Source organism: Lineus longissimus, chromosome 11, assembly GCF_910592395.1.
Source record: "Lineus longissimus chromosome 11, tnLinLong1.2, whole genome shotgun sequence".
NCBI classification, from domain to species: Eukaryota; Metazoa; Nemertea; class Pilidiophora; order Heteronemertea; family Lineidae; genus Lineus; species Lineus longissimus.
The window spans coordinates 6,961,719-6,988,993 of record NC_088318.1 but is presented as its reverse complement, the minus strand read 5'-3'; the positions used below and the strand labels follow the sequence as shown (position 1 = coordinate 6,988,993).

The window sequence follows — 27,275 nt, the reverse complement described above, 5'->3', positions numbered from 1 at the left end:
TGAGTGAATGGTCTTTTGCCAGGAAACGATCTCTTTACCTGAACATCTGATCAACATCCTCATGCGTATGACCAACTGGTAAGAAGTTCAGAGATACCTGAAAACAAGTATTTATAAGAGAACAGTTTTACTTTTCCACATTAAAAATGCAATGCACACCTTTTGCTTTTATATTAAATAATTTTTCGCTCGAAATTAACTGCCGTTTGTAGGTCGGAAATAGTATGTGAGACAAGACCACTAATGAATATTCATAGGTTGGAGGGTCCAGGCCTATCTATTAGACGAGTGCATGTTTTTTACTCTCAAGTACATATTTGGAGAGGTATTGAAAAAATATTTGTTGTGGCAAGTCTACAGATATAAAGAAATTATTTGATGAAAAAATTAATTTCGAATTTTGCTAATTTGGTAATAGGGGGCGTGTTTTGAGTTTTTTCTGCCAGTTGGCTGAAAAGAGTGGAAATATCAAAGTCTGTCTAATTTGTCGATTAAAAAAAAATTTCCGTGGTCAATCACCATTTTATTTTTCACCATTTACTTGCCCGACTGTCCGGAATAACATAATCTAAATTTCAGATTCACAACACCACGCGTTCTTTGATGCGTCGCGGTCAAACATTGACAATTTAACTGCTAAAAGGCTTAAAAAATCAATTGTGGTCTTGTCTCTATTTACACTACATTTTGGGTCAATATAGTGAAAAATTTGAATGTGCTCAAATCACTCTAATTCATTTAGAATATTGTATTGCTGATGATTTAAGGTCAAAACAAGCTAAAATAATGAGAAAAAAACTTAATTTGACCCAAATAAGAGTCAACCTAACCCCGGTCTAAGTTCGGTTTAATTTTTACAAGTCTTGTTGTGTTGCCATTCATTTTGTAATTTCTTTGAAACTACTTAGGCCTTGATTCTGAAAGTTGTTCCCTAAGCAGCAAAGATATTCCTAAATCACATCCTAAAGTTTCAGCTCCATAGCTTGCTTATTCTGGCCAGGGCAGGTCTTTGAATTTGGTGCTGTTGGGTGCAAAATCATGACTTTTTGTCGATTTTGTCCTCTTTCGTCGCTTTGGCACAGTTGTACCACTCTTTGAAATGTCTCTCATTTCTCCAAAAATGTCCAGATATGACTTTCCTTTGTTGGAGAGTTGTGGGATGTCATGTACATTAGTTTGAAAAAAATCTCAAAATGTTAACCCCTGAAATGTACCTTCATTGAGACAAGACCACTAATGAATATTCATAGGTTGGAGGGTCCAGGCCTATCTATTAGACGAGTGCATGTTTTTTACTCTCAAGTACATATTTGGAGAGGTATTGAAAAAATATTTGTTGTGGCAAGTCTACAGATATAAAGAAATTATTTGATGAAAAAATTAATTTCGAATTTTGCTAATTTGGTAATAGGGGGCGTGTTTTGAGTTTTTTCTGCCAGTTGGCTGAAAAGAGTGGAAATATCAAAGTCTGTCTAATTTGTCGATTAAAAAAAAATTTCCGTGGTCAATCACCATTTTATTTTTCACCATTTACTTGCCCGACTGTCCGGAATAACATAATCTAAATTTCAGATTCACAACACCACGCGTTCTTTGATGCGTCGCGGTCAAACATTGACAATTTAACTGCTAAAAGGCTTAAAAAATCAATTGTGGTCTTGTCTCATGTTGTAATTAGAACTGATACTATAACTAGGCATGTCCCTATGTCCATTGAGTTCCTTGACCTCTGGTCATCACATAGGGCAAAAAAAGATAGTATTGAATGAACTGATGTGTCTTTTCGGTATCCACATGAGGAAGCTTACATCTTCAAAAACATCTATATGCACAAGGAAGAACAAGAATGAAAGAATGTAGCGATTCTTGTTCTCCCTCCAACAATTGTCCATTTGTAGATGGGGTTTGGGTTTAAAGATGCGGTGGTGCATTAGCAGCACATCAAGCAGGATGGAAATGGTCAAATTGGAGTCGTGAGGATACTCATTGACATCAACGTAAACTATTGCGATGACGGAATCTGTGTCCTCGGTAGGCGAACAGTGAATTTTTATTCCTGAAAAGATATACAGTAAACATACACACCTATGGTGTGTGTTTCTAAAACTACAGTAAAATAAGACAAACATGAAGCCACAGACAAAGGAAGTACAATTTTGTAGCCTGATGTAAGTTGATGTTTCATACCATTTTCAGAGTGAAGGTTAGATTTAATCTAAAAATTAAAATCATCTGACAACAGTAAATTGTGATTTTGTCTTTGTTGATCTGGGGCAAGTCACCTTGCTCTGAGATTGTAACGATGTACCCCCTTTCTTTTAAATCTATAATATGTTGCTCTAGGGTGTCACAGACCTATCCAGATCTCACACAAGTGGACAACTGGACTTACCAAGTTTCAGCAATTTCAAACGCATATTTCAACTTTACTACTGCACTGGGAATAAGGGGATTTCTATTTTAATTGGACCACTATTACGTAAAAATCAAGTCTGGTTTGCATTCTTATACTTGTCTTACCTGTGATATGCGTTTTCAGTCTTATCTGACCCTTGCTTGTTTTATCTTCTGTGGTCAGATGCGGTAGATTGGTTTTATTTTGATCCATCCCATCGATGATAACTGTTGTGGTTCGGGAGATTGGGGACTGCGACTGTTCTCGAGTCTTGTGATAAACAAGGCGCAAATCACTGCAATGCAATGCAAGCAAAGATTGGTACTTTCGATGATAAAGATCAACAATCGGGGTCCACAAGGACGGTCAAACAAAAACTACATGCAATACAACATGTTGCAAAAATGCTGAAAAAATGTTGCAAATTGAATGCAGTGTCACAGTCATTGTCAATGCAATTCTTTGTCAACATGTTGCAAAGATTTTGCCAGTGTACACCTTGCTTGAATCTTACTTACCCCACAGTCTTATAATGTAGCTCAAGAGATTTCTCAATATGGATAACAACAGATTGTGTTGTTGCCGCTTTGGCAGCATCATGCAGTCGAGTGCATGTAGTGCATTTTGTGAACCCATCGGGCTGAAAAGTAAGATTTAAACGCGTTTTCCTCAACTGATCTTTTATGTAATCTCGAAATCAGCTTTAAACACTGACTATAGACCCATAGGCCCTATACTTCATTAAATTGGGAACAAAGTCATGGAACTTTGGCCGCACTTTGTCTATTTTCTTGCTTTTCCCCTCATTCCATAGCCTTTATTGGATTAAGCAAAAAGAACACATTTGACATCTTCACTGACTTCAGGTTATCATCGGGCCTGCCCTCTTCTAATCATTTACCAATTCTAGTCGTGGGGAGAATAGCAGATACGACGCACGTGAGGCATTATGGAGAATGAGATTTGAAGGATTATCATCATACTCACTTTTCCACAAATGAGGCGCACACTTCCAGGGCCATCCCCCCTCTTCCAGACACTGCATAGATGCTGATATGTGATGACATGCTCATCTGCTATGTCACCATACCGCTTTCGAAATGACCTTTCAAGCCGTCGGAAAACCGAGCGTTTTGTGTAGCCCGGAAGGTAGGTAACCTTCTTATTTGGCATGTGTTCTCCCATTACAAGAAAGAAGTCCCTAACCCAGGCCATGCACAGGCCTGTTTTATATGATAGTCGTTTAGACCATTTTTCTAAAATCATGTGCATTTCTATGTCCTGATCGCACATCCTTAACCACATCCTCAAGATACTTCTCAGAAATACCATGCACACTACTGCATGCCTTTAGGCACAACTGACACCCTTTCATAACAAACACTGAACCAATTCTACCAAGCTGCTGCCTTACTAAGTATAAAAAATATTGTCTTCTACTTTCACGTCCCTTGGCTGCGATGTCATTCTGAATTTCTTTAATGTGGACTGGCGAAATTTGCAAAGCACAGGGCGAGGAACATTGACAGTTTAGGTTTTCATACAGGCCACCCATATAACTCGGTTCGTCGATCGCGTCATCACTAATATCACTAACAGTAACAGCGGAAAAACTCCATTTATCCGTTAAACTCTTCGCTTCATTATTTTCATCACTTGAACAGGAAAAATCCAATGAAAATGACGACGTAATTGGTGACAGCGGCGCTGATTCCGCCATTGTTGGAGAGCGCCAAGCATTGCTGTGCATGTGTGTATAATGTGTGTACATCAACCAGAATTGGAAAAACCCAGACGATATGACCTCGTCTCTGGGATTTCCCATTTTCGCTGCAAATGGTTTTCTCTTAAATAATCATCACAAATTTATAAGAATCAATCGGGGTTTACAAATTACTTTGCAGAATATAAAAGATCTCTCCAAATTCACTATGGTCGCCTTCGAATATAAATGGTCGTCAATTGACAGATCACTTGAAATATTTTCTGGTGGCGAGGTCAAATATTTTCGTCTGTCACCTGCATGTACACACATCCACTGAGACGGAGCACAGGGGCACGATGGCACCTCGTCAACTTGGCCAGGAAAAAAGGTGGTGGTTTGGGGAGGATACGAAAGAACCAGGCATTTTCCTTTTTGTTAGAAACTCCCAACGAAAGGAAAAAGATGGGAGATGTGATCGGGGATCACGCTTGGTCAGGAAAGGCAGAGGAACATCAAAAGGGATGTCATGGCCTGTATCAAGGATCAAATCGATATCCCCACAACAGCAACCGGAGCCATCAACTTCATCCAGACTGTCCCAAGACAATAGTCTATTGGTAAGCACAAAGCACAACAGAAAATGAAATACAGTAATAAAGGCAACAAAGCACAGTGTGAAGCCTATATCAATCAACTATGGCCTGCCCTAGTGCTAGCCTAGGGCCTACCCACTCGTGTACTGTAACCAACGTTGTCGTTAGGCTGACTGCAATGTACTATAAATATAGGCGTAAGTATGTCATGATGTATTGATGTGCAATGATGTACGTGATAGATACGGTCTATCAGCAGATCAGAGAAAGTTGAATTGTCATGCATAATTGCATGGTCGTCATGATGGTTGGTAGTCATGCAATTGCAACCAGCATGAATTATACTTTAGTAGTCATGCCATGCCCCCGGGCCCATGCCACGGCCATGGCACTACATCCTGACAGCGTGACTGGTCAACACATCCTGAACCTCATGGTACTGTCTTTGAACATAGCCATGCACTGCAGGCAGTAATACTTTATCATTCTTGGTATCAGAAATTACCTTGGTGGTCATTGGACATTGGTCAAGATGCTGTCACTGTCAGCATGGAGATGCACTCCTCAATGAAGTGTCTATGTCATGTCACTGTCATTATCTCAGTCAAATCAGATAGTAAGAGCATTGAATCTGCAACAGTGGTGGTTGGAGAGGAGAGACCCATTCTGACACTATTGTGATTTCAATCTCAAGTACCGTACAACGTCATGCCAGAATCACAGATCCTATGCAATAGCAATAGACCAATATAGCAATCAATCTCTCACTCAGTCAGTCACCACAAAACCTACAGAAAATCTGCAGTATAAATGTGAGAATTTCTTTCTTCAAGTTAAATGTGTATTTGATGTGTCATTGTCACAAAATCACCAACCTGACTACAGACTAGGGACAGGGTTCTCCTCACATTAATCACAACCACAGATTGACAGAAACAAACTATTCACCCATTGTATTTTGTGCTGTTATGAAAAACATCTATAGACTCTTAACAGCAACAGCAACAACACAACCTGATGGGCTACACATAGTCCTCCATAATAAAGTTCTTTGATCAGGTGAGTAGTACTTAGCCAGGTGATGATAAATGACAACCAAAAAGAGATGTTAATCTTTTCAATTCATTTTTAGATAAAAATGTAACAATTACATGCATGACAGGCAAAACTTTGTTAGCATAATTAATCATTAAACTCTGTACACACTGACAACATTTTCGAAAATATGTCGGCCGCAACACACGTCACACCTGTACAGTGCTTTACATTCATCAGGCATGTCAAGGGCAAATGACAAGGGAATTTTCCAAATGCTGCGCCAATATTGAATCAAAAACCCTTCTTTTTCTTGTCATAATGTACTGCGATAGTCCTAAACCTCTCTCCTCAATCTCAAGTCAATCTCATGTTCTTAGTTTTTTTGATAATTTTTGAACTAAACTAATTTCAATCAGAATCAGATTGTACTTCAGAATAATTAGATAAGGATAGAAATTATAAATAATAACAAGAAATACTAGTATATCAAAATATTGCATAAAGTTTGGCCCTTTCTCTCTATTACGATGTTTTTTGATATGAGAATGAATGGCCAGAAACATGTTCAATCTTAGTTTTTTCAATGATTTTTGAACTCCACTAACTTCAATCAGAATCAGATTGTATCCTTTTAAACTAGTGAACATACCTCATCATGATTGCAGTGGCATGCACTGGTTTTTCATTAGTACCAATAGTATTATCACTGAGTCATATGGAACAACTGTAGTGCCATACATGCCATAGCGGTTTACGGTATTATTATCACATCACAAATGCACTGGTTAATCCTCAGAGAGTATCCTTCAGCCATGAATTTTGATAGTAGGGAACTACTGTAGTGCCATAGCGGTTTACAATACTATCACATCACAAATGCACTGGTTAATCCTCAATATAGTATCCTTGAGCCATGAATTGAAAATCCTTATCAGTAATGAATCCTCAGCATAGTATCCTTGAGCCTATGGCAAGCGGAGTGTCCAGTAATTAAAAAAACCTAGTTTTATTCAAAAAACCTGGTTTTTGGCTCACCGTAAGGGGAGTCTATATGATAGCGCTGTGTCCGTCGTCGTCGTCGTCGTCGTCGTTGTCGTCGTCGTCGTATCCTAACAGTGGCACGTTTCTTAACTGCTAGAGCTATGAACTTGAAACTTTGTACACAGAATGCCCTAGGTCAGCTGACCTCTGACACTGATTTTCGGTCCGATCTGATTTTTTTTATTTTTAAATCATCTTTTATTCAAAAAGTAGAGCCTACAAAACTCCCGGCCTCTAGGAGTGAGCTGAGTTAGCAAATCTATAACATTGTGACATATATAAAACAGTAAATTTTACATGTTGATGTCAAAATATAATATTGATAGATATCTTTCCTTGATCCAAGGACAAGAAATCATGGTTATCGAGGTACAAATCTTCAAATTCTCCCAGTTTACTGTGGTTTTTATACACATTATACAAATTTTCCAAATGACTTTTCATCAAGTACTTGAAGTTTAATTTAAAACTATTTATGTCCGGTTTAAGACTCTTGAATTTTGCAACATTTCTTAAATCCCATATAACCTTTCTGCACATACCTAAGACAAAAAATTGCTCTAGATTGGTTGTACCAACCCAATTGGTTTGTAAACCTTGGTCTCCTAAGGGACCTCCTATTGTAAATGTATTCAAAATATAGTCAAGAAATCTTCTTACAATTTCACACCTTAGGAAAAGATGGGTCATATTTTCCTCATTGGCATTACAAAAGACGCATAAACCGTTTTCATTTTCAAACCAAACTTTTAGGTTTTCTCCTAAAGATAAAGCATTATGGTAAGATTTCCATAGCAACTGCTTGATCTTTCTATCTAAATCTGATAAGCACAGGGTTTTCCACCATTTTGAGGTATTCTCATCAATTTTTCTCATTTGATTGTTTTTATTTTCCATGTACATATCATACATCTTTTTGCTACCTAATTCCTTACTTTGTTTACCATACCATGCTTTGAGAAAGTTTGTCTCATGTTGTATGCCTACATCATTTGCATTTTGGAGAAGGTCGACCCTTTGGGTTTTCCGAAACATTTCTCTTATGCCCACGTTGTTATTTCTGAAAAATGGTGGGAATTTTGCACGTAGTTGTTTGAAATCTACCCATGTTTTTGTCTCACTATTCCAGATATCTTTAATCTTGAGGATTCCTGCTTGTATCCAAACTGGGTCATATAATACTTTGTTATTATATTTTATTTCTGTATTTAGCCACAAGTATTCCTCCAGAATAGTTCCAGTGGATTCTGGTTTAATCCTTCTCAAGCCCACATGTCTCCATGTGTCTAAAATGTGAACATAAAACTTGGGGACATTTTCATTTTTACAGTTTTTTAGTTGGGTAGTTATGACTTGATATGAGTTGAAGCTTTTATCGAAATTCATAATAAAAAAAGAGGCTAGTTTTGAAACATCGCTTTTTTCTTTTCCCTCCAATAGCTGGACAAGCAACTTTAACTTTAGACAAATACATTTTGTCTCTATGTCAATCATCCCTAAACCCCCTTCCTCTCTAGACTTGTAACATTTTTCTCTTGATACTGCTTGCCTTTTTTTTCCCCAGATAAATTCCCATACATTTTTATTTATATCATTAATAATTTTGCTAGGAGGAACAGTAACTGTTGCTACATACCATAATTTAGCCAAGGCTAGGGTTTTGACTATTTGTGTTTTACCAAATATGGTGAGATCCCTTTTACTCCATAGGTTTAATACTTGTTTGACCTTATTTGCTATTGGGTTCCAATTGTCATCACTGACATCTCCATTACCAACCCAGACACCCAAAATTTTGAGTTTTTCTTCTTCTTTTAGACCTAAAATTTGGATATCTTGTTTTTTTCCCGTCAACTCCCCACACAGAAGTGTTTTAGTTTTGTTCTGGTTGAGTTTTGCTTCTGTTGCTTTGCTGTATACGTCTAGAAGTTTGAAGAGTTCCTTTATCGATTTTATATCTCTGAGATACAGGTTGGTATCGTCCGCGTATGCTTTTACTTTTGATTCAGTGCCATCAGGTAGTATCAAACCTTTTATGTTTTTATTATTTTTAATTGCTAAAGACAGAGTTTCTGCTACAATAACATATAGTAAAGGCGATAGTGGGCAACCCTGCCTCACTCCTCTAGTAAGTATAAAAGCCTCCGATAGGAAGCCATTTGTACAAATTCTGCTTCTGGTATTAGTATACATGATTTTTATCCAGTTAATTATATCCTTTCCAAATCCAAAATTTTCAAGGCTTTTAAGTAAGTAGCTACGGTTTACTCGGTCAAAGGCTTTACTTTGGTCTATACTTATCATTGCCAGAGGTTTTTTGGCTTTATTTGCATAAAATATTGCATCCTGGGTAAAAATTATATTTTCGTATATTGATCTGCCTGGTACTCCACATGTTTGGTCTTTACTAATGATTTTGCCCATTACATTTTTTATCCGATTCGCAATACATTTTGCGAGTATTTTGTAATCAACATTGAGGAGAGAAATAGGCCTCCAATTTTTAATATCTTCTTTTTCGCCACTTTTATAAAGTAGAGTCACAATAGCTTCTCTCTGACTATCAGTTAGATTCCCTATATTATAAGCATTATTAAAAACATCCATAAGTTCTTCTCTTAAAATGTCCCAAAATTGCAGGTAAAATTCTTTGGATAGCCCGTCACTACCCGGTGACTTATTATTATCAAATGATTTTAGAGCTTTATCAAGTTCATTTGCATTTATGGCTCCTTCACACTCATTTCTTGCTTGTTCGTCTAATGGGTTTTTTATGTTATCTAAGATATTTTTTTGCGTTTGGGGGTCTGTGACCCCTTCCTTATACAGATCCTGGTAGAAATCGACTTGGGTTTCTAAAATTTCATCCATTTTTGACGTTATTGTCCCATCAGTTTTCCTAATGCTTGTCCATGTTTTACTCTTCCCTTTACTATTTTCAAGCCTAAGGAAGTACCCTGTTGGCTTCTCCCCCTCTTCAAACCATTTTACCCTTGAACGAATTCTCGCTCCCTCGAAATTACTATTCTCATTTTTTTCCACAACACATTTTAAACGTTCAATTTTCTGACTTGTTTCACAACAGGGATTTTTGTCAAACTCAGCTAGAAATTTTTGTAACTGTTGTAGCAGATTTTGGAGGATAGTATCTCGCCCCTTTTTCAATTCTTTGCTCCTTTCTATAGCAAGATTTTTTAGCTCAGCTATTCATATGAGTAAATGGTAGAATGAATGTCCGTCTGTCTGTCTGTCTGTCTGTCTGTCCGTTAAACAGGCACGTTTCAAAACTATGGCGGATAGGCGATAGATTTTCCCTATAAGCCATTTAGACCCTTCAGGACTCCTGAATAGACCAAGTGTGGGTCCGGCAGGATTAACAGTTTGGCCACCAGGGGGCAAAAAGCCTAAATCACAAAACAATTTTTTGGCGCTTTATTCAAGCAGATAGAAGCTTGAAATAAAGTTGAAAAGGACCGCATGCATGTAGGTCTTGAAACTACTAAGAGTAGTTTTGATTGATACTACCAGTTGGCGTTACTGAGCCAAAATCTGTGTTGACCTAGTTTAAGCTTGATTTGAATTTCCCGCTCTTGTATGACTCTGAAGGTTGTGGGTTCAATCCCACTTCAGGTAAATTTTTTTTTTAAATTTTTACTTTTTTCACTTGTAAATACATTTTCTTTACTTTTTTGAATAATTTGGTGGGCGGCCATCTTGGTTTTTTTTTTCTATTTTAAAGCCTTTGCTGTATCCAGAGTGACATGAATTTTATGGTTGGTGTACAATAAGTCTCCTTTACATGATATCACATGGGCTTTCTATTTGACCTACTTTTCAAGGTCAGCCTGGCTCAGGCACTTAGATTTGACTAATAAGTGGCATATTTGTCACCATTTAAAAGTCTTTTTACTTTGGTATGTTTGCCTGATATATTGACAAAACTGAGGTTGAAAGAGATCTATCGGGTACTTTCCATGTTCATATATTTCAGCTGAGCGCCAGGCCCTTGGGCCTCTTGTTATTTTAGCTTTACCATTTTCCCACCACTTATGGATCAATTCCCTATTTAGTGGTTTAATACTTTTATGTTCTATCAATAACCTTCTGGTCTTTTTTACAAATTGATCATCCTTCAAAAGATTGTTATTAAATTTCCAATACCCTCTCCCTCGTTTTACATTATTTAAGGGTTGCATTTTTAACACAACAGGTAGGTGATCTGATAAAACACTTGGCAAAATATTGCACTTCATGACATTTCCCAAGAGTGAGTTCTGAATTAACCACCTATCAAGACGACATGCCACATTTCTATTTTCATTTTTTTTGTCCAGTTGTCTCCAAGTGTATTGCCTTATATCACCATTATACCGCCTCCAACTGTCAAAGAGGTTATATTTACCCATCATAGACATTAAATACCTGCTAGACTGGTCTTTAGTGATATCAAAGAAATTTGACTTATCACTTGGATCTACAACACAATTAAAATCCCCCGTTATCATAAGATTATAAGAACCATCTATTTTCTTGAGTTTAGCCTTAAGATCAGTGTCCAATTTTTCAAAGTATTTCACACGCTCTTTAGCCCCATCTGCCGGGGCATACACATTTACAATGACCAACTTTTTAAAATCTTCATTGTTTGTATCTACCTCTACTATGATGGTTCTACCTTCATGTAATCGAAGGGTGTCTATTATGCTAGGGTCAGATGCCTTATTAAAAAGGATTGCTGTACCCCCTCTTCTGGAGGTATTACTGTTCCATATACATTCAAACTGATAGAGTTCGGATGCCCACTTATTCAATACACTATTGTCGCTATGAGTTTCTTGCAAACATATTACGTCACACTTTAGTGAACTGACAAAATTGTAAACCTTGGTTCTTTTCTTAGGATCTCTTAGTCCTCTCACATTGTAAGTGAGAAACCCATCTTGTGTAGTTTTAGCCATTCTTTATATTGGTACCTGTACCTCTTTCAGTACTTTAAAAAACAAAATTCCACCAAAGACATACATTTTACCTTCATGACATAACACAATAAACATTATAAAAATACAAACAGGTAAATGGTGATTTGGAAAAGAATATAATGTCCATCACGCAAGCATAAACTCTCCAAAAAAATAAAATATATACATCTCTACACTTATGAAATGATTGTCTGATAAGTGGTAACCACTCAAATGCTGGTCTGTAATGACTGAGTCCGTAAAGACGACTAGAGTTTTTTCTTTTTTTTATTGTTTGGTTTACTAGGTGTGCTCTGTTTCTGAGGCTCCTCGCCTAGTATCATGCTAGCACTGAGGCTGGCATTCGCGTCTTCTAATTCGCGGTTTCTTTTCCTTAGTGTTTTTAGTTCCTCTTCCACGATTTCTGCAATTCTAGATTTAGGCTTAGTTAGAGTTTGTTTGTCTCTAATGTCCGTGTTGCTTTCACCATCAGGTTTCGTTTTGTAGTCATTTGGTGTCACCACCGGTACATGAATTTCTGACTTTAGTTTATTTGAGTCTATCTCTCCGGCCTTCTCCTCCTTGGATGGTCCCTGGCCAAGCTGGGGTTCTCTACAGTGATGCTTGAGGTGTCCTTTCCTACCGCATAGGAAACAAGTTTTGGCTTGGCTACATTCAGGACCTTTATGGCCCACCTGTTACATATGTAACAAGGCCTTGGGTGGGGGCACCTGTTCGTGAAGTGGGTTATCGATTTACAGTTTTTGCATGGATCTCTTTGATTGTCGTAGCTTACACTAACAAAAACGTTTTTTGCCACCTGTATTGTCTTTGGGATGTTTGCACTTACTGACATAAACACTTCTAAACGACCGTTGAGGATCTGTGTACCCTCATGATATTTTCTGTTTATTGACTTTACTTCTCCGAAGCTGGATAGGATCTCGTGTATCTTTGTATCATTTACTTGAAACGGTACGTCAGTGACATCCACTTGTTTTACTGGTCTTATACTCTCGTTAAAATCGTAACAATGGACGACTTCGTCAAAGAGTTTCACGCCTTTTGTCAAGAGTTCTTCGAAGTTTTCCTTCGTGTCCGTTGTTATCACCCAGACCCCGTTAGGTCTTTTCACCAATTGGATGATGCATTTGAAATCTGGGACTCCGAGAATGATGTCGGATGCCGATACCCATGGATTTTTAAATTTGCATTTCACTGTGTTCTTTTGATCTATTTTTTCACTGAAAATGCCATCATCCTTGCCATCGTTGAGTGTTTTCCTGAAATTGAAACCCCAATTGCGGAGCAGTCTTTTCGTTCCAATGTTTTTATTAATATGGCACTCATCCTCGTAGACTGCATCGTCCACCTCCCCACTTTGAAGAAAGAATGATGGGTCATTGTCTATGAACGACACTTTGTTTTCATCACACACCATCTTGACTGCCGTGTTGACATTTGCTGCTTGTTTAAAAAAAAGCAATGTTTTGTCTTGGAAGCACACTTGAAATAACAATTTGACAATTTGAATTGTTCGCCGTACTGCATTTTTTTAACACTAACTCTATCAGTTCTTGAAAACTATTAGCAATTGCCATGGGTTGACGACTGTCTATGTCATTTGAACCGGCCTGGATAATTAGCTTTTCCAGATTCCCCCATTGTTCTGGATCCATGACCTTGACCTTTTCAATCACATGCTCCATTTTGCCACCTCTTACACACGTGATGTTTGCTTCTGTCGAAATATACATTTGCACATATTTAACAATACTTGTTCCGATGATCAACGTCTGCTTCGTCTTCTTCGTCTCCTTCTCCATCTCTAAATTTTGGCTTAAACCGTTATTCTCCTCGGAAATTGGAATTGGAATTGGAATTGGAAAGAGACCACCGGCCGTGGCGGTGGAACTCAACGCCATCTTGTCTTGTCGATCTGATTCTCTGTTTGGCCACCAGGGGGCCAAATGTCGATATCTAAAAAGTGTGATATCGCGCTTATTAGTGACTTGTTTTCGATAAAACTTTTGTTATAGGTACTCATAGCAAATATACATTTTATATTATACGGGTTTTTAATTTGACCTTGTTTTCAAGGTCACAGAGGTCATATGGCGTAAATTGACCATTAGAGTGTAAACTATGGCACGTTTCTTAAGCACTAAAGCTATGAACTTGAAACTTGGTACATATAACCCCCTATATCACATAGCCTCTGGTGCTGAATTTCAGTTTGATCTGATCCTCAACTTTGCCACCAGGGGGTCAAAAGTGGAAATCGAAAAAGTGTGATATCTCGCTTATAAGTGACTTGTTTTCGATAAAACTTTTGTTGTAGGTACTCAAAGCAAATATACATTTTATATTATAGGGGTTTTAAATTTGACCTTGTTTTCAAGGTCACAGAGGTCATATGGCGTAAATTGGCCATTAGAGTGTAAACTATGGCACGTTTCTTACCCACTAAAGCTATGAACTTGAAACTTAGTACATATAACCCCCTATATCACATAGCCTCTGGTGCTGAATTTCAGTTTGATCTGATTCTCAACTTTGCCACCAGGGGGCCAAAAGTGGAAATCTAAAAAGTGTGATATCTCGCTTATAAGTGACTTGTTTTCGATAAAATTTTTATGGTAGGTACTCTTAGGAAGAATACATCACATATCTTACGGGTTTTCAATTTGACCTACTTTTCAAGGTCACAGAGGTCATATGGCGTAAATTGGCCGTTAGAGTGTAAACTATGGCACGTTTCTTAACCATTAAAGCTATGAACTTGAAACTTGGTGCATATAACCCCCTACATCAGATAACCTCTGATGCCGAATTTTGGCCCGATCTGATTCTTTATTCGGCCACCAGGGGGCCATAATGGAAAAAGTAAGAAGTGCAATATCTTGCTCATTTGAGTGAATTGTTTTCGATAAATTTTTTATGGCAGGGACTTCTAGCAAGGATACACCACATGTCCTACGATTTTTGGATTTGACCTCCTTTTCTAGGTCACAGAGGTCAAATGGCCTAAATTGGCCATTAGAGTGTAACTATGGCACGTTTCTTAACTGCTGAAGCTATGAACTTGAAAGTTGGTACATGTAACCCCCTACATCAGATAATCTCTGACGCCGAATTTTGGCCTGATCTGATTCTTGATTTGGCCACCAGGGGGTCAAAACTGAAAAGGTAGGACGTGCAATATCTCGCTTATTAATGACTTTTTTTCGATGAAATTTTTATTGCAGGGACTCTTAGCAATCACACGATATTGATCTTGTTGATGTCATAGACAATTATTGGTTGGATCATAATCTTATTTATACTGCCCTGTCTCATTACTTGACATCAATACACATCTAAAAAAAGTCTTCATGCCTGATTGTGTTCACCATATTCACCTGTAAACTAAGCATGATCCTGCCTACTAAAAGATGTATACGGTGAGCACAATGGCCCCTGGCCGTTTCATTTACCTAATAAACTAAGTTTATTTGGAAAAAATATAGGTTTTTTTAAAACAACTTTGTTTATTAGCTAATAAACCGAGTTTCTTTAATAAAACCAAGTTTTTTACCTAATAAACCTTGTTTCTATCCACAAATGTCAAGGTTAACAAATAAACTTGGTTTTATTCCCTAAAATGTAAGTTTTTCATGCAGTGGTAATAAACTTAGTTTTATAGCAAAGAATCTTGGTTTATTAACAATAACTGGACAAATGGCTAATAAACCTACCTTTTTACGTAAAAAACTTGGTTTTATACAAAACAACTTAGTTTTTTGCAATAAAACCTGGTTTTATTGTAAAAATGTAGGTTGTTTTGAATAACTGGACAAACGGCGTGCAAAAACCTACTTTCTATCGAGAAACTTGTATTTTCTACCTCGCCCCATGTACACAAATCCGCGATGTTATCGGCACGAGAATGGGCAACCTCGGCACCACGTGGTACTAATGCTGCACTGCACTGCACTCTGTAAGCTAGTTAGTGAGACCCTAACCTCATCCCAGATAACTCAATGTAGGTAGGATCGAGGTTTAAAAATGTAAGTTTTCTAATAAACCAGGTTTTTTTTAAAAAACTAGGTTTATTAGTAATAAACTTAGTTTTTTTGAATAAACTAGGTTGTTTTGGTAATAAACCTTGTTTTATTGAATAAATGGACATTTCTGTACAGAAACTTATATTTTATACGATTATGTGGTAAAAAACAAAGTTTTTTAGGTAATAAAGCAGCTTTTTTAGCATAAAATGGTTTCTGTTAAAAAACCTACTTTATCAGGAAAGAAAGTAAAAAAACTTGGTTTTATTAAAGAAACTCGGTTTATTAGCTAATAAACAAGGTTGTTTTAAAAAAACCTATATTTTTACCAAATAAACTTAGTTTATTAGGTAAAAAACCAAGTTTTTTTGAATAAATCTAGGTTTTTTTAATTACTGGACACTCCGCTTGCCATATGAGCCTGCCCCATGAATTGAAAATCCTTATCGGTAATGATGATGTTAGTCAGTATAGTATTATTGTCTGATGCCAATGATGATGTGCCTCCTCTCAAGATGGTAATACAGTAACATCAAGGAGGATTCTGCGAAGCCGGAGGAGAATTACTAATACTAGTAGTAAACACATAGTAAGTTCAAACACTCACTGGAAAAACTGATGTAATATGAACAATGAAAAGATGTGAAACCCTCCAACTTACACTACAGCTTCTTCACTGTGGTGACGCCCAATACTTTCAATTGCAACTCTGGCTTCCTACATTGAGCTGTTTGCTGTTTCTTTTCAGCTAGCGGTTCCTGTTGCCATTGCCTGTAATGCCTGTAAAGGAATAAATCAAAGAGATTATAATTGCAACATCAGTTTGAATGACTTTAGAGGAGTACTCAGAATATTAAAATGTCATCAAACACACAGCTATTGTGACCTTGTGTTTTAGCCAGAAATTCCAAAAGGTAGGGCAAATCAGTCATCTCTCAAAAAAGGGCAGGGCACATTGCCCTGCTTTTCTCACTCCAAAAAGGGCAGGCGACCTGCCCAGGTTTTATTACTTCAAAATTCTAGTTAATCTTTTAAAAGGATTCCCAATGTCCACTGATTACATCACTGGGTATTCCCTGGCCTCTTTGAATAGTAATGAGGAGAATATTTATTTTTCTCTGAACTAGATGCCGTAAATAGATACATTGTAGCAATCAACAGATGATGCCCAGTCAGGCCAATGGTTTGAGTTCAGACAGGTTGAGGCCTGCACTGAGGCAGAAAGTTTGCGCTGGAATCTTTTGTTAAAAAGTTTGATATGTGAGGATTAAACTGGTTAAAATTTTCTCAGCTGGGATGGGTTGAAAGGGAATTATAAAATAAAGGGATTCTCCATAATTCTCATAAGATTAATCATATTTCGATAGGCCCTGGCCCTACTATTACTGAATATTTGAAATATTTGAAAAACATTTAATAAGGTAGGCCTAGTTATCTTTGACCAATATGAACTGGGCCGGGTGAGGGCGTCTGGCTCCCGGCGGCCCCGCCCGTAGTTGAACACGTCTCGAATGCATTACGAAAATATTCTATCAATCATGCTACGCCGCAACATTGTAACCTGCAAAAGTAGCATTAATTTTGCGAGAATTCGAATGATGAAGCATAAGAATAAAATGCCTTACCAAAAGCATTCCTCTGAAAGTGTAGGATGTGTGTAAAAATCATTCCAAAAATCCGGGTTTTTTTCAAGTTGTCATTTGGAAAAAAATATCTGGAGTTCATCTCTCTTTGAGTTCCATTCGAAAAAGACCACAGTTGAAATGACGCGTACGTCGCGCGAAGTCAATAGAGACCTTTGGCAGGACGTTTTACGTGAAAGTCCCGGTCGTTTATGCGTACTTCGTCGACGCTTTGTGTGTGTCTCAACAACTTTTGTTCGCGTTATAGGCCCCTGCAAGGGCGTTAGAACATACGTTTAGGTGCGCGGGGGTTTTGCATGTAACTAAAGCCTACTTTTCCAATGGCTGGTATCGTATGTAATAATCACAGTTTGGCATGAGAGAAACAGAGGCCCTTACGTGAGCCTATTGCGTATTAGGTCATCACTTTTTGTATAAATGCAGGTGTTTCGAGCCTGTGGTGGCATACTCGCGGAGCTTCTGCAACGTGCGGAAAGGTAAGTGTGCGTTTGTCCAAAACGTGTTGGACTTCCTCGATTTTCGATTTGTCTCGATTCGATTCTCGATTTTTGGAAAACTATTCCAACAATATAGTAGCATACACAATGGTACTATAGTATACATATATGGAATTTGGCGCTGGGTTACTAGTTTTCGAGAGCTTTCAAGGTATTTTTCAATTAACACTGAGGATTTGTGAACAGGAAAGGGGTAGGAAAAGGAACAAAACCAAATTTGTATCTGTTGATCAGTGCGCCACTGAGACTTTTTCGGCGGTGAGCATGGTTTGACACCCAAGGCGCGTTTAAAGTCTGTGCCCTAGAAAAGCGGTCGGTATAGCTTGATTCTGATTATGCATCCCTCAACTATTATACATTTTCCATAATATTTTGTTAAATTTCGTTATGCTTGCAGAAAATGGACGAGAAAAAAAAGGATTATTCATTTCACCCCGGCCACAGACATTTTGCTGCTCAGGGAGGTGCTTGCAACCAACCCATTGGAGTCGGTCGGGTTATGGGACAAAGTTGCAGAAAATGTCAACACGGCACTGGTCAAAACGGGGAGTAGTGCCTCTGTCACTGCGAGAACGGTTCGTGAGAGGCCTCAGCGGCTCATGCAGAAGCACCGGGCAAACGTGCTCGCTACAGTTCTACAGTATATGTATACATGGCAACTCTAACCTGGTAGGAAGAGGCAAAGATCCTCCTGATTTTATATGTACAGTTGGTAGCAGACAAGCTCTTTAGTGAGCGCGTTCCAGGATTACCGTTGTAAATCTGATTATTGGGTACCAAATCGGGTTGGTCAGGAAAACACACTCTAACCAGAATACTGTTAATAAGCCTTAACTTAAGGGGTCACTTTTCTGGCCCGACCTATGGTGGTCTCTCATAAGCAAGTAAGCATCTGGAAGATTACTAAATATAGCTGAATTTCGAGCTAATATCGCGGACAATTTTTGGTGTGGTGCATAACTCTTTTTACAGTGCAGTCCTCCATAGTGCATCTTCAAGTATTATTTCTTGCACGTTCTTTTTTCTTCAGAATTGGTGCCCGAAATTAAGCCCGCAGAAAAAAAGCCGAATTGGTGCCCGAAATTAAGCCCGCAGAAAAAAAGCCGAAGAAAAAGGTCGATCCGATTGTGGAAATCATGGAACGAAAGATGGATTTGGAGGAGAAGAGAGAGGAAAGGATGGGAAAAGAATTGGAAGAAAGACAAAAAGAGCGGGTGGAGAGGATGGAAATCATCAGACTTTTGATGAATAAACAGAATGCAAAAGACCTAATGAAAAACGTGTATTTGAAGTCAAATGTAATTGGGTTGGTTTGAATAAGAATACATGCATGTACATACCAATAATCTTTGTTCTTCTTTTGGCCTATCCATTTAGCCTTGATGCACATTCAAGTAGTCTTCGAGTTCGGGTGGCTGTTGTCCAAAGTAATCGCCTGTCTCCGAGCCGTAAAGACATGTATGGCAGTTGGTCAGGATGATGGCTACACAATGGTATTTACCGACAGGCTGTAGCAGTAACTTCCGACTTTTCTTGAAATCGAGAAAGGCAAATTAATTGACAATTTTGCCGAATGTCCACTCTACACACGTCCTTACTTTTGACATGGTACGGTTGAACTCCTGTTCCAAAGGAGTGAGGGCTGCACCTCTGAATGGACCTATAAGTTGAAGTCTAATCGGATAGGCAGGATCGCCATACAAGGACATCGGTTGCCCGTCTCTTTCAAAACGTTCTATATGTTGCAAAAGTCCACTGAGACGAAGAAGGGCAGAATCGTGACGTCGACCTTCTATTTGTCCGTACAGGTTTGCGATGAGACAATTTGGTGTTACCACAGATTGAAACTTCAGGGCATGGACTCTCTTATGTCCATTGTAGCATTCTCGCTGATTTTGACCTGGGCGACAAATTGGACGTACTGTACCGTCGATAAACCCCCGTACGTTGTCTAATGCGGCTCCTTTCCTAGTAACAGCATCGGCAAAATCATCGATGCCGTCTGTCAACCACAGTTGATTGAAATCCGTCAACAAACGGCCATGTTGTCGAAATATCTGATCCAGCACTTCATTTACGATAATCGAAAGAACAGATTTTGGCCGTCCAAACACTTTCCTCATGCGACTGAGTCTATTCGGGTAAGACAGTCTATACAAAAAAATGCATAAACCCTCCATTCCTGATGCCACGGATCTGTCCTTGCACTCGATACGTTGGGGGATTCCTAGTGCCGTACATAGCCGAGGAATTTCAGCTTTTCCAAATCTGAATGAGGCTCGACATTCTTCGTCTGTGTACTGCTGAAGGTCAAAGCGAGGGCCCAACGGAGATTCCTCAGTGTCCGGTGGTCGTCTTTTCAATAAAGGTACCAATTCGTCCATGTCTAGATATACAAGGTACATTTCTAAATCACGAGCTCTCTTTCCTCTCCAAAGATATGCAATTATGACGTCCCAAGTCCATCTACACCAGAACGAATCCTTTTCCCGACTTAGTGCGTGTTCGCGCGATTTAGTTTACAAACGGACCTGGACCTATGTTAAAAAGAGGGCAAATTGTTCCATAATCGCAACGAAACATATTTTTATGAAATAATAACTCACTATTAGAGATAAATGTAAGTTTCCTCACTGTTTTATGTTGGTAAGAAAGCCACGTAGAACGACTCACACGAGACGCGCGTTAAACTGCGCGGAAACATCCTGCCGAACCACATAGTTCCAAACGCCCTGCCAAATCCAAAAATATCCACTTACGGGGGCTATTACGTCCGCGCTCTTTGTGCACGTTCGCGTACACGTAAAACGTCCTGCCAAAGGTCTCTATTGAATCCAACCAACCAATCACGTGAACGTCAGAAACAGTGTAGCAATTCATTCATCAAGAATGCCAATGGATCGAGGTAATGAAAGACGAGGTTGACGGCTATGAGTCCTGTGCATTTGCAATGCATCCAGCTGGAAATAAACCAGCCAATCAACTCCGGTCACGTGGTCGTTCGCGCCAATGGATGCATTGTTGTGGGAGGCAGGGAGTGCATTTGCGTAATTTCTTTTACTACGATACTCTGTAGTATAGTAGGCCTACTTGTAATTGTATGCAAGGCAACCAAAGTTTATGGGGCACCTGGAGTATAAATAGGGTGGGAGGAGATGGTAACATGGAAATGTCTGCCAGTTACCATTATGTGAAGAGCTCCTGGACAACAATGTTTTCAAAAGATTCTTAAGCATCAGGATTTGAATGAATATCTTAATGTTACTCATGTAACTGAATGGTGAACATACATGTATGGACTTCCAACTTCTGGGCTATTGAATAAAGAGCTGTTGACATGGTTCAGTTTTACTGAACACACCACGATGCCAAACTGCAAAACAGCTAAATAAATACCGTACAGTTAGTAACCATGTGGAAGTTTGGCGGGAGTGACACCACAGGCTGGCAGGTCAGATACCACATGATTGGTTTATACAGGGAGTTCCCGGAGGGAGTTGAAATAAGAAGAGCCTCCATGTTGCCATTGGCAGTGGGCCTAAAGGTGAATCTACGAAAAAAATCATGGAGGAATACTGTCTGTTATGAGACCATGGCCCGTATTCTTGAACCCTCCTTTAACACTAAGGGAGACTTTAAGTCAACCTTTAGCTAAATTTCATTTCAAGAACCAACCTTTATTTCTGGCTAAAGGACTCCTTTATGTATCTTCCTTAAACAAAGGTTGGGCCATTTCTAGAACCTTCCTTCATTACAGGAAATGCTTTAAATTGCTGTAAGGAGGCCTTTAAACATAAGGTTGGTCTGGAGTATCCTTTAGTCTCCCTTTAGTAGCCGATGTGGAAGGATCTCTTCTGATAACTCAGCGATGGGCGATTATGTCAACCGACTAGTGCGTCTTTATGACGTCAATGTGCGTATGCCACGCATCCGGACACTGCTTCCTCAGTTTCGAGAGGATGATTTCAGTGACGACGCCTTTTTTGATCGATTTCGGTTCACCAAGGAGGGATTTAACCAGCTGATGCACTTCATTGGCGACGACATCCCGGAACCTGAGAACAATCGTGGACACCCCATATCACCAAGGACCCAAGTGCTAGTTGCACTCCGTTACTATGCGACAGGTTCGTTTCAGATCGTTCACGGAGATTTGCAAGGAGTGTCCCAGCCATCGGCTTCAAGAATTGTCAAAAGGGTTTCAGGACTGTTAGCAAGAAAACGGGCCGAGGTATTTCGTTTTCCAATTGGACAGGAAGCTGTTGAAAATAAAAGGAAATTCTATGAACAGTATGGTTTTCCTGATGTGCTAGGTTGCGTTGACGGAGTTCATGTGCCCATCGAAGCCCCAAGCTTGGACGAACGTGAAATTTATAGATGTCGCAAGGGTTTCATGTCGCTGAATGTTCAAGGCATCGCAGATACAGATCTGAAATTCATCAACATTGTTAATCGATGGCCGGGGTCAACTCATGATTCACGTATTTTCGATAACAGCCGGATTTGTTTCCAGCTTGAACAACGCCAATTCGAAGGCCTTCTGCTTGGAGATAAAGGCTACGCTTGCCTACCATTTTTAATGACGCCATTTCGGAACCCAGCTGGCCGTGCACAAAGGCGATACAACAGATCACACAAGAGTACACGATCTGCAGTTGAAAGAATGTTTGGTATATGGAAACGCAAATTTCCGTGTTTGAAACAGGGTATAAGAGTGAAGCTTGACACAGCAATGTCCGTCATCATTGCGACTGCAGTATTGCACAATATTGCCATTGATCTGAAGGAGCCAGATGTTGGTGAAGAGGCTGAGGCTGAGGATGACGATGTCCCTGTAGTCGATAGGGATGATAATGTCATGGGTGCTGCTATCAGACAAACAATTGTTCAACAACATTTTCAATAAGCACAATTTATTGACAATTATTTTGATCTGCTGTTCATGTACAATGTACCAAAGGGATTTAATTGTGCATCAAAAGTAACAAGTTTACCTATTACAACTCTGTATAAACTGGTGAAGATAGTTGGTAGTCATCAACAGCATTGTTGGCTGTGGCGCCTGGACATGTGACTGCTTGGAATCCTCGACTATTCAGCTTCGTCCAAAACGACTGCTGCAACCTGAACACCTCCATCCGTTGTTCGTGCTCGTCTTTTTCAAATTTAATTTTGTTCTCCAGATACTTCATCTGGAATTCGTGCTCTTCCCTCTGCATTGCCAAAGCTGAATCAACTGCGTTCGCGCGGTTGCCTACGGCTGATGGAGATTTACTACGGGGCCTCTCCTCACGTTTCGAGTACAGCGGGCTTCAGTAATGGGTGTGTTTGGTTCGTCTAATTCTTCAATGACTTGGGGTTCATCATATTCAGATGAGTCCTCGTAGTCGTCAGGCTTTCCGGCGCTAGCGGATGGCTTTGTTTTCTTGGCTGAAAAACCGAGGTTTTGAAGAATTCAATTTGCCATTTTGATTCAATAGGGACCTTTTTAAACCTCTTGCTTAAGCCAGAAGTAAAACATTTTTAGTTTTCCGTTTGGTCTAGATAAATGCTGAACAGTTTTGTTTTTGTGGCTTCAATTCCATAAAGCTGGAAAAAGACCCTAATTAATGCTCTTGAATTCAATGCAGTTATCATGTGTGTGATGGATACGTGGTACTTGGAGAACGGTTGGACTGTCAGTTTAATACGAAGAGTGAAAAGAGTTGAAAATTAATTTGAACGAATTAGTGCTACCTTTTTGTGATGAGTGTTATCAGTTATGAGCCACCACAATGTGGCAGATTATTTATTTCTATTAAAACAATGCTGTATAGTATTAAGTCAATAATTTACCTTCTGGTTTATGATACCCTGTATCATCGTCAAAGTCGTTATCCAGTGGGTGGAGTACTTCGCTACAATAGGATGCTACCATGTGGGATACATCATCAGCGACGGAATCTTTCTCCATTGATCCACCTCCTGTCAGTTGGCGACATTTCTTTTCCTGTGCAACGTCTTTCTTTGCCTTCACTTTCAAATTATCGATAACTTTCTTAAGCTGTGTAGTATCGCAAGGTGTGATACATGGCTGCGCATTGAACTTTTTCGTGATTCTGTCCCAGGCTCCATTTTTGGCAGTCAGAACCTTAGTAGTATTTTCCCGCTGGTCTATATGCTTTTCCTTAGTGACCAGTTGCATTAGTAACTGTTTTTCTATTTCACTGAACCGTCTACGCGATTTTTGTGTTTTGCCGTCATCCGGAGAACCGTTGGTTTTTCCTGTTTTCAGCATGTTGGTTGTCCGCAAAATTTGAGTACATTTACTTGTCGCTTCCACAGCCGCACTACCCAATGAACTCTCATGTATTTAGGCCTAGCTGCATATACTTCACTTCAAATCAAGACCACGGCATAATATAACAATGGTAGTGTAATCACTATAGTTATTACACGAGACTTCAAAACTGACATCGTCCTGTTACCTCAGATCATTATAAGGATAAAGGGAGCCTTTTTGAAAGTGTCCCTTATTCAAAGGGACCCTTTAGCAACTTTGAGGTAAAGGTGGACCTTAACATAAGGGAGGTTAAAGTGTGGTTCTTGAATACCATTTCTTATAGGTGCCTTTAACAAAGTAACTCCTTAGTAAAGGTGGCCTTAATAAAGGCCTACTTTAGCCCTATTTAAAGGTGGGTTCAAGAATACGGGCCCATGAGTTTCAGGATGTGATACTAGAGTCGTATTGTTATCATGAAAAGAAACCAGATCAAATTTGAAAATTACTGTTGATAACAAATATTTTGCAGATTGAATTTTCGGATTCAAAGGATGTCACTCTTAAAACATCTCTTGATCAGTTTGATTAGAACCAGAGCGAGATAAGCAATGAAATGCGAGACTTTGTAGACTCATCCAATGACTTCTGTGCTGCATTCAAACAGTTGAAGGGTAAGTATACAAATAAATGTAAACAATACTGACCTATAGATTGCTTCTTCACAATACTGAGGGGGGGGGGGGGGGAGGGGGCTGATCAAGACCCTTGATAGGGTTATGGTTTGATTGGCATATAGAACTTGTCAAAGGTTCCAATTTCATTAATTAATCTAATTAAATTGTCAAATGTATTATTCATTCCTGTAAAGAACTGATATTGAAAGCATCAGAAGTATGAAAAGAGGCACATTAAATCTCTGCAAATGAATAGTTATGAAGTGGCTCTTAGTGAGACTGTGTGTACATGCATGTATGTAAAACCAGAATGTATTTTGTATCGTTTTAACCAAAATGAAATCATTTTTAAAAGCACACCAAACAAAACCAGTGGGACCGGAAGAACAAGAGTAAAGGAGAAGTTTGTGGGTAAGGACTTAATTAGAGCCAAATTTTAATCCTTACTAAATTTGAGAAAAGTTTGTGTGTTTGTTTGTTTGTTGGTGTGTGCACTCGTATCTCCCAGACCGAATGGCTGAGTGACCCAAAATTTTGCATGTAGCATTATCTGGTCCCAAAAAGGTACTTACGAAGCCAGGTTTTGGAATTTCCAACTAACATCCATTATAAGGCCGTTTATTGGTTTTATCTAACGTTATTCACGTTGTACACACGACAATTTCACCTTCAAGTCATGTGCGTCACGGGTAACTTCAGCCAAAAGCTTTGGCGTGTTCATACACAGCTTGGTGACCCAAAGTCTCGGCCTGTCAGCCGGTCGCCAAAGTCGGACCACTAGGCCAATAAACCCAATTGGCGCACAACCGTAGTGGCAGCACAGGATACGGTCATCCCGCCTTGGAGGAGGATTACTCCTAGGAGGATGACCCCTCCAAGTGCCAAAGAGCGAACGCTGAAGAAGAAGAAGGTGACCCAAAGTGTGAAAAGAAAGTTTGTATTAAATGTATTTGACAAATGGAGAGGTCTTTGGTCTGGGAGAAACAAACACACAAACGGGTACAGTGGACTAATAGTAATTGAAATGCAAGAAAAATAGCTGTATAATTTTTCAATTTAATCTTACAAAAAAAAGATGAAAAATCTAATAGAATTCTTGAAGGAAAAACTTATTAATATATTTTTCATAGATTATAAATAGATCATTCATTTTTATAGCCTGTCAGTGTACATGCCATCAGTGAAGTAATCAACAAATGTTTAATTTTCTAGGCCATCTGTGCATCAATGTTGGCGCGTTGATCAATGGGATAGATGCATCCAGGAACATCCGTCCCATTGATCAACAGTGGAAAGCAACACTAAAAAGGAGAATTCTTAATGGAGAATTTAAAGATGACAATCAACCATTACTTCTGTGTGTAAAGGATGTTACTAAGGAGGATTTTAATGAGAACAAGCCTATCGGCGTCTGATTCACAATGTGGTTTGTGAGGAGTGTCATAGTCGTCAACAGTGTAGCTTACGTATTTCGAAGACCAGTGGAATTGGCGGCGTCAAATTATTAGTGAAATTTATAATTTACAAATTACAAATTACAAATCGTTTATTGAAACCGTGTAAAAAGTTACATTTTACATAAGATGAAAGTACAATGACCATAAGCATGATGAACTAAATAACTGGTGTGACATTGTTGTGGATTTGGTGGTGTGCAGCTGGAGGAGTGGACAATGTCACAACCAGGGTTCCTACATTATGTACAGTGGAACCTCCGTTAGTAGACACCTCTCTATTAAAGACAACCTTTCCAATAAGGACACTGGTTTTGGTCCCAAATTGGTTGTTTCCATTCAATTTTGACTTCTCTAATCAGTCTTTGGGTGTTCCGAATGCTTGACACATTTCGAACATGTTTTGGTTGGAAACAACCCTACAGTCTTACACTTATGGCTGAATGAATGACAGTGCATTTTCGTGTAAGCTCGGTGACGAAATGCTGCGACACTATTCGTCACCAACATGCTAGGTGTCCACATCGAGGAGTAGATGATGTCACTACATGTACCAGGGTTTGTACTTTCATATACAGTGGGCCTACTTTTTGTGGACACCTTTCTATTGAGGACAACCTCTTTAATAAGGACAGTAGTTTTTGGTTCCAAATTGGTTGTTTCCATTCAACTCGACTTCTCAGTTTAGGACACCTCTCTGTTAAAACAGCACTTTTCAGTCCCTGGCGCATTTCTGGAAATTTCATGCTATAGAGCAATTGGTTCAGCTAAGTGACAAGAACAGTACTATAAGACGGTTTTAAAAAGTTGAAAATTATTTATTTAAATGACATATGAATGGTTCAGCAGTAATTGGCAGTGTGCATTATGTAATGAAATATGATTTACATAATATAACATTTTTGTGACAAATAGTACAGATGATGGATAAATCGATACAGTGGATAGCTGTTAGAATATGCAATACAT

General features: G+C 38.9%; 1 protein-coding gene and 1 long non-coding RNA gene across 8 annotated transcripts in view; one reads left to right on the top strand and one right to left on the bottom strand.

Annotated features, from left to right (window-relative positions):
• Nucleotides 1–4,111, bottom strand: part of LOC135495512 (uncharacterized) — a 47,444-nt gene extending 43,333 nt beyond the window's left edge. For all 7 annotated transcript variants that reach the window (XR_010448575.1, XR_010448574.1, XR_010448576.1 and 4 more), the window contains exons 1-5: nucleotides 3,383–4,111; nucleotides 2,914–3,035; nucleotides 2,521–2,690; nucleotides 1,809–2,056; nucleotides 39–97 (exon numbers count right to left, since the gene is read on the bottom strand). Coding sequence is in view for 4 of the 7 variants with exons in the window: in XM_064784231.1 (XP_064640301.1) it covers nucleotides 39–97; nucleotides 1,809–2,056; nucleotides 2,521–2,690; nucleotides 2,914–3,035; nucleotides 3,383–3,727 (944 nt within the window). In the remaining 3 variants the exon portion in view is untranslated. The remainder of the gene's footprint in view (nucleotides 1–38; nucleotides 98–1,808; nucleotides 2,057–2,520; nucleotides 2,691–2,913; nucleotides 3,036–3,382) is intronic.
• A 311-nt stretch (nucleotides 4,112–4,422) lies between these two features.
• Nucleotides 4,423–27,244, top strand: LOC135495514 (uncharacterized). Its single transcript, XR_010448578.1, has 4 exons — nucleotides 4,423–4,717; nucleotides 24,708–24,849; nucleotides 25,208–25,263; nucleotides 26,065–27,244. It is a non-coding gene; the product is annotated as an uncharacterized LOC135495514 (long non-coding RNA).
• Nucleotides 27,245–27,275: the final 31 nt, after the last annotated feature.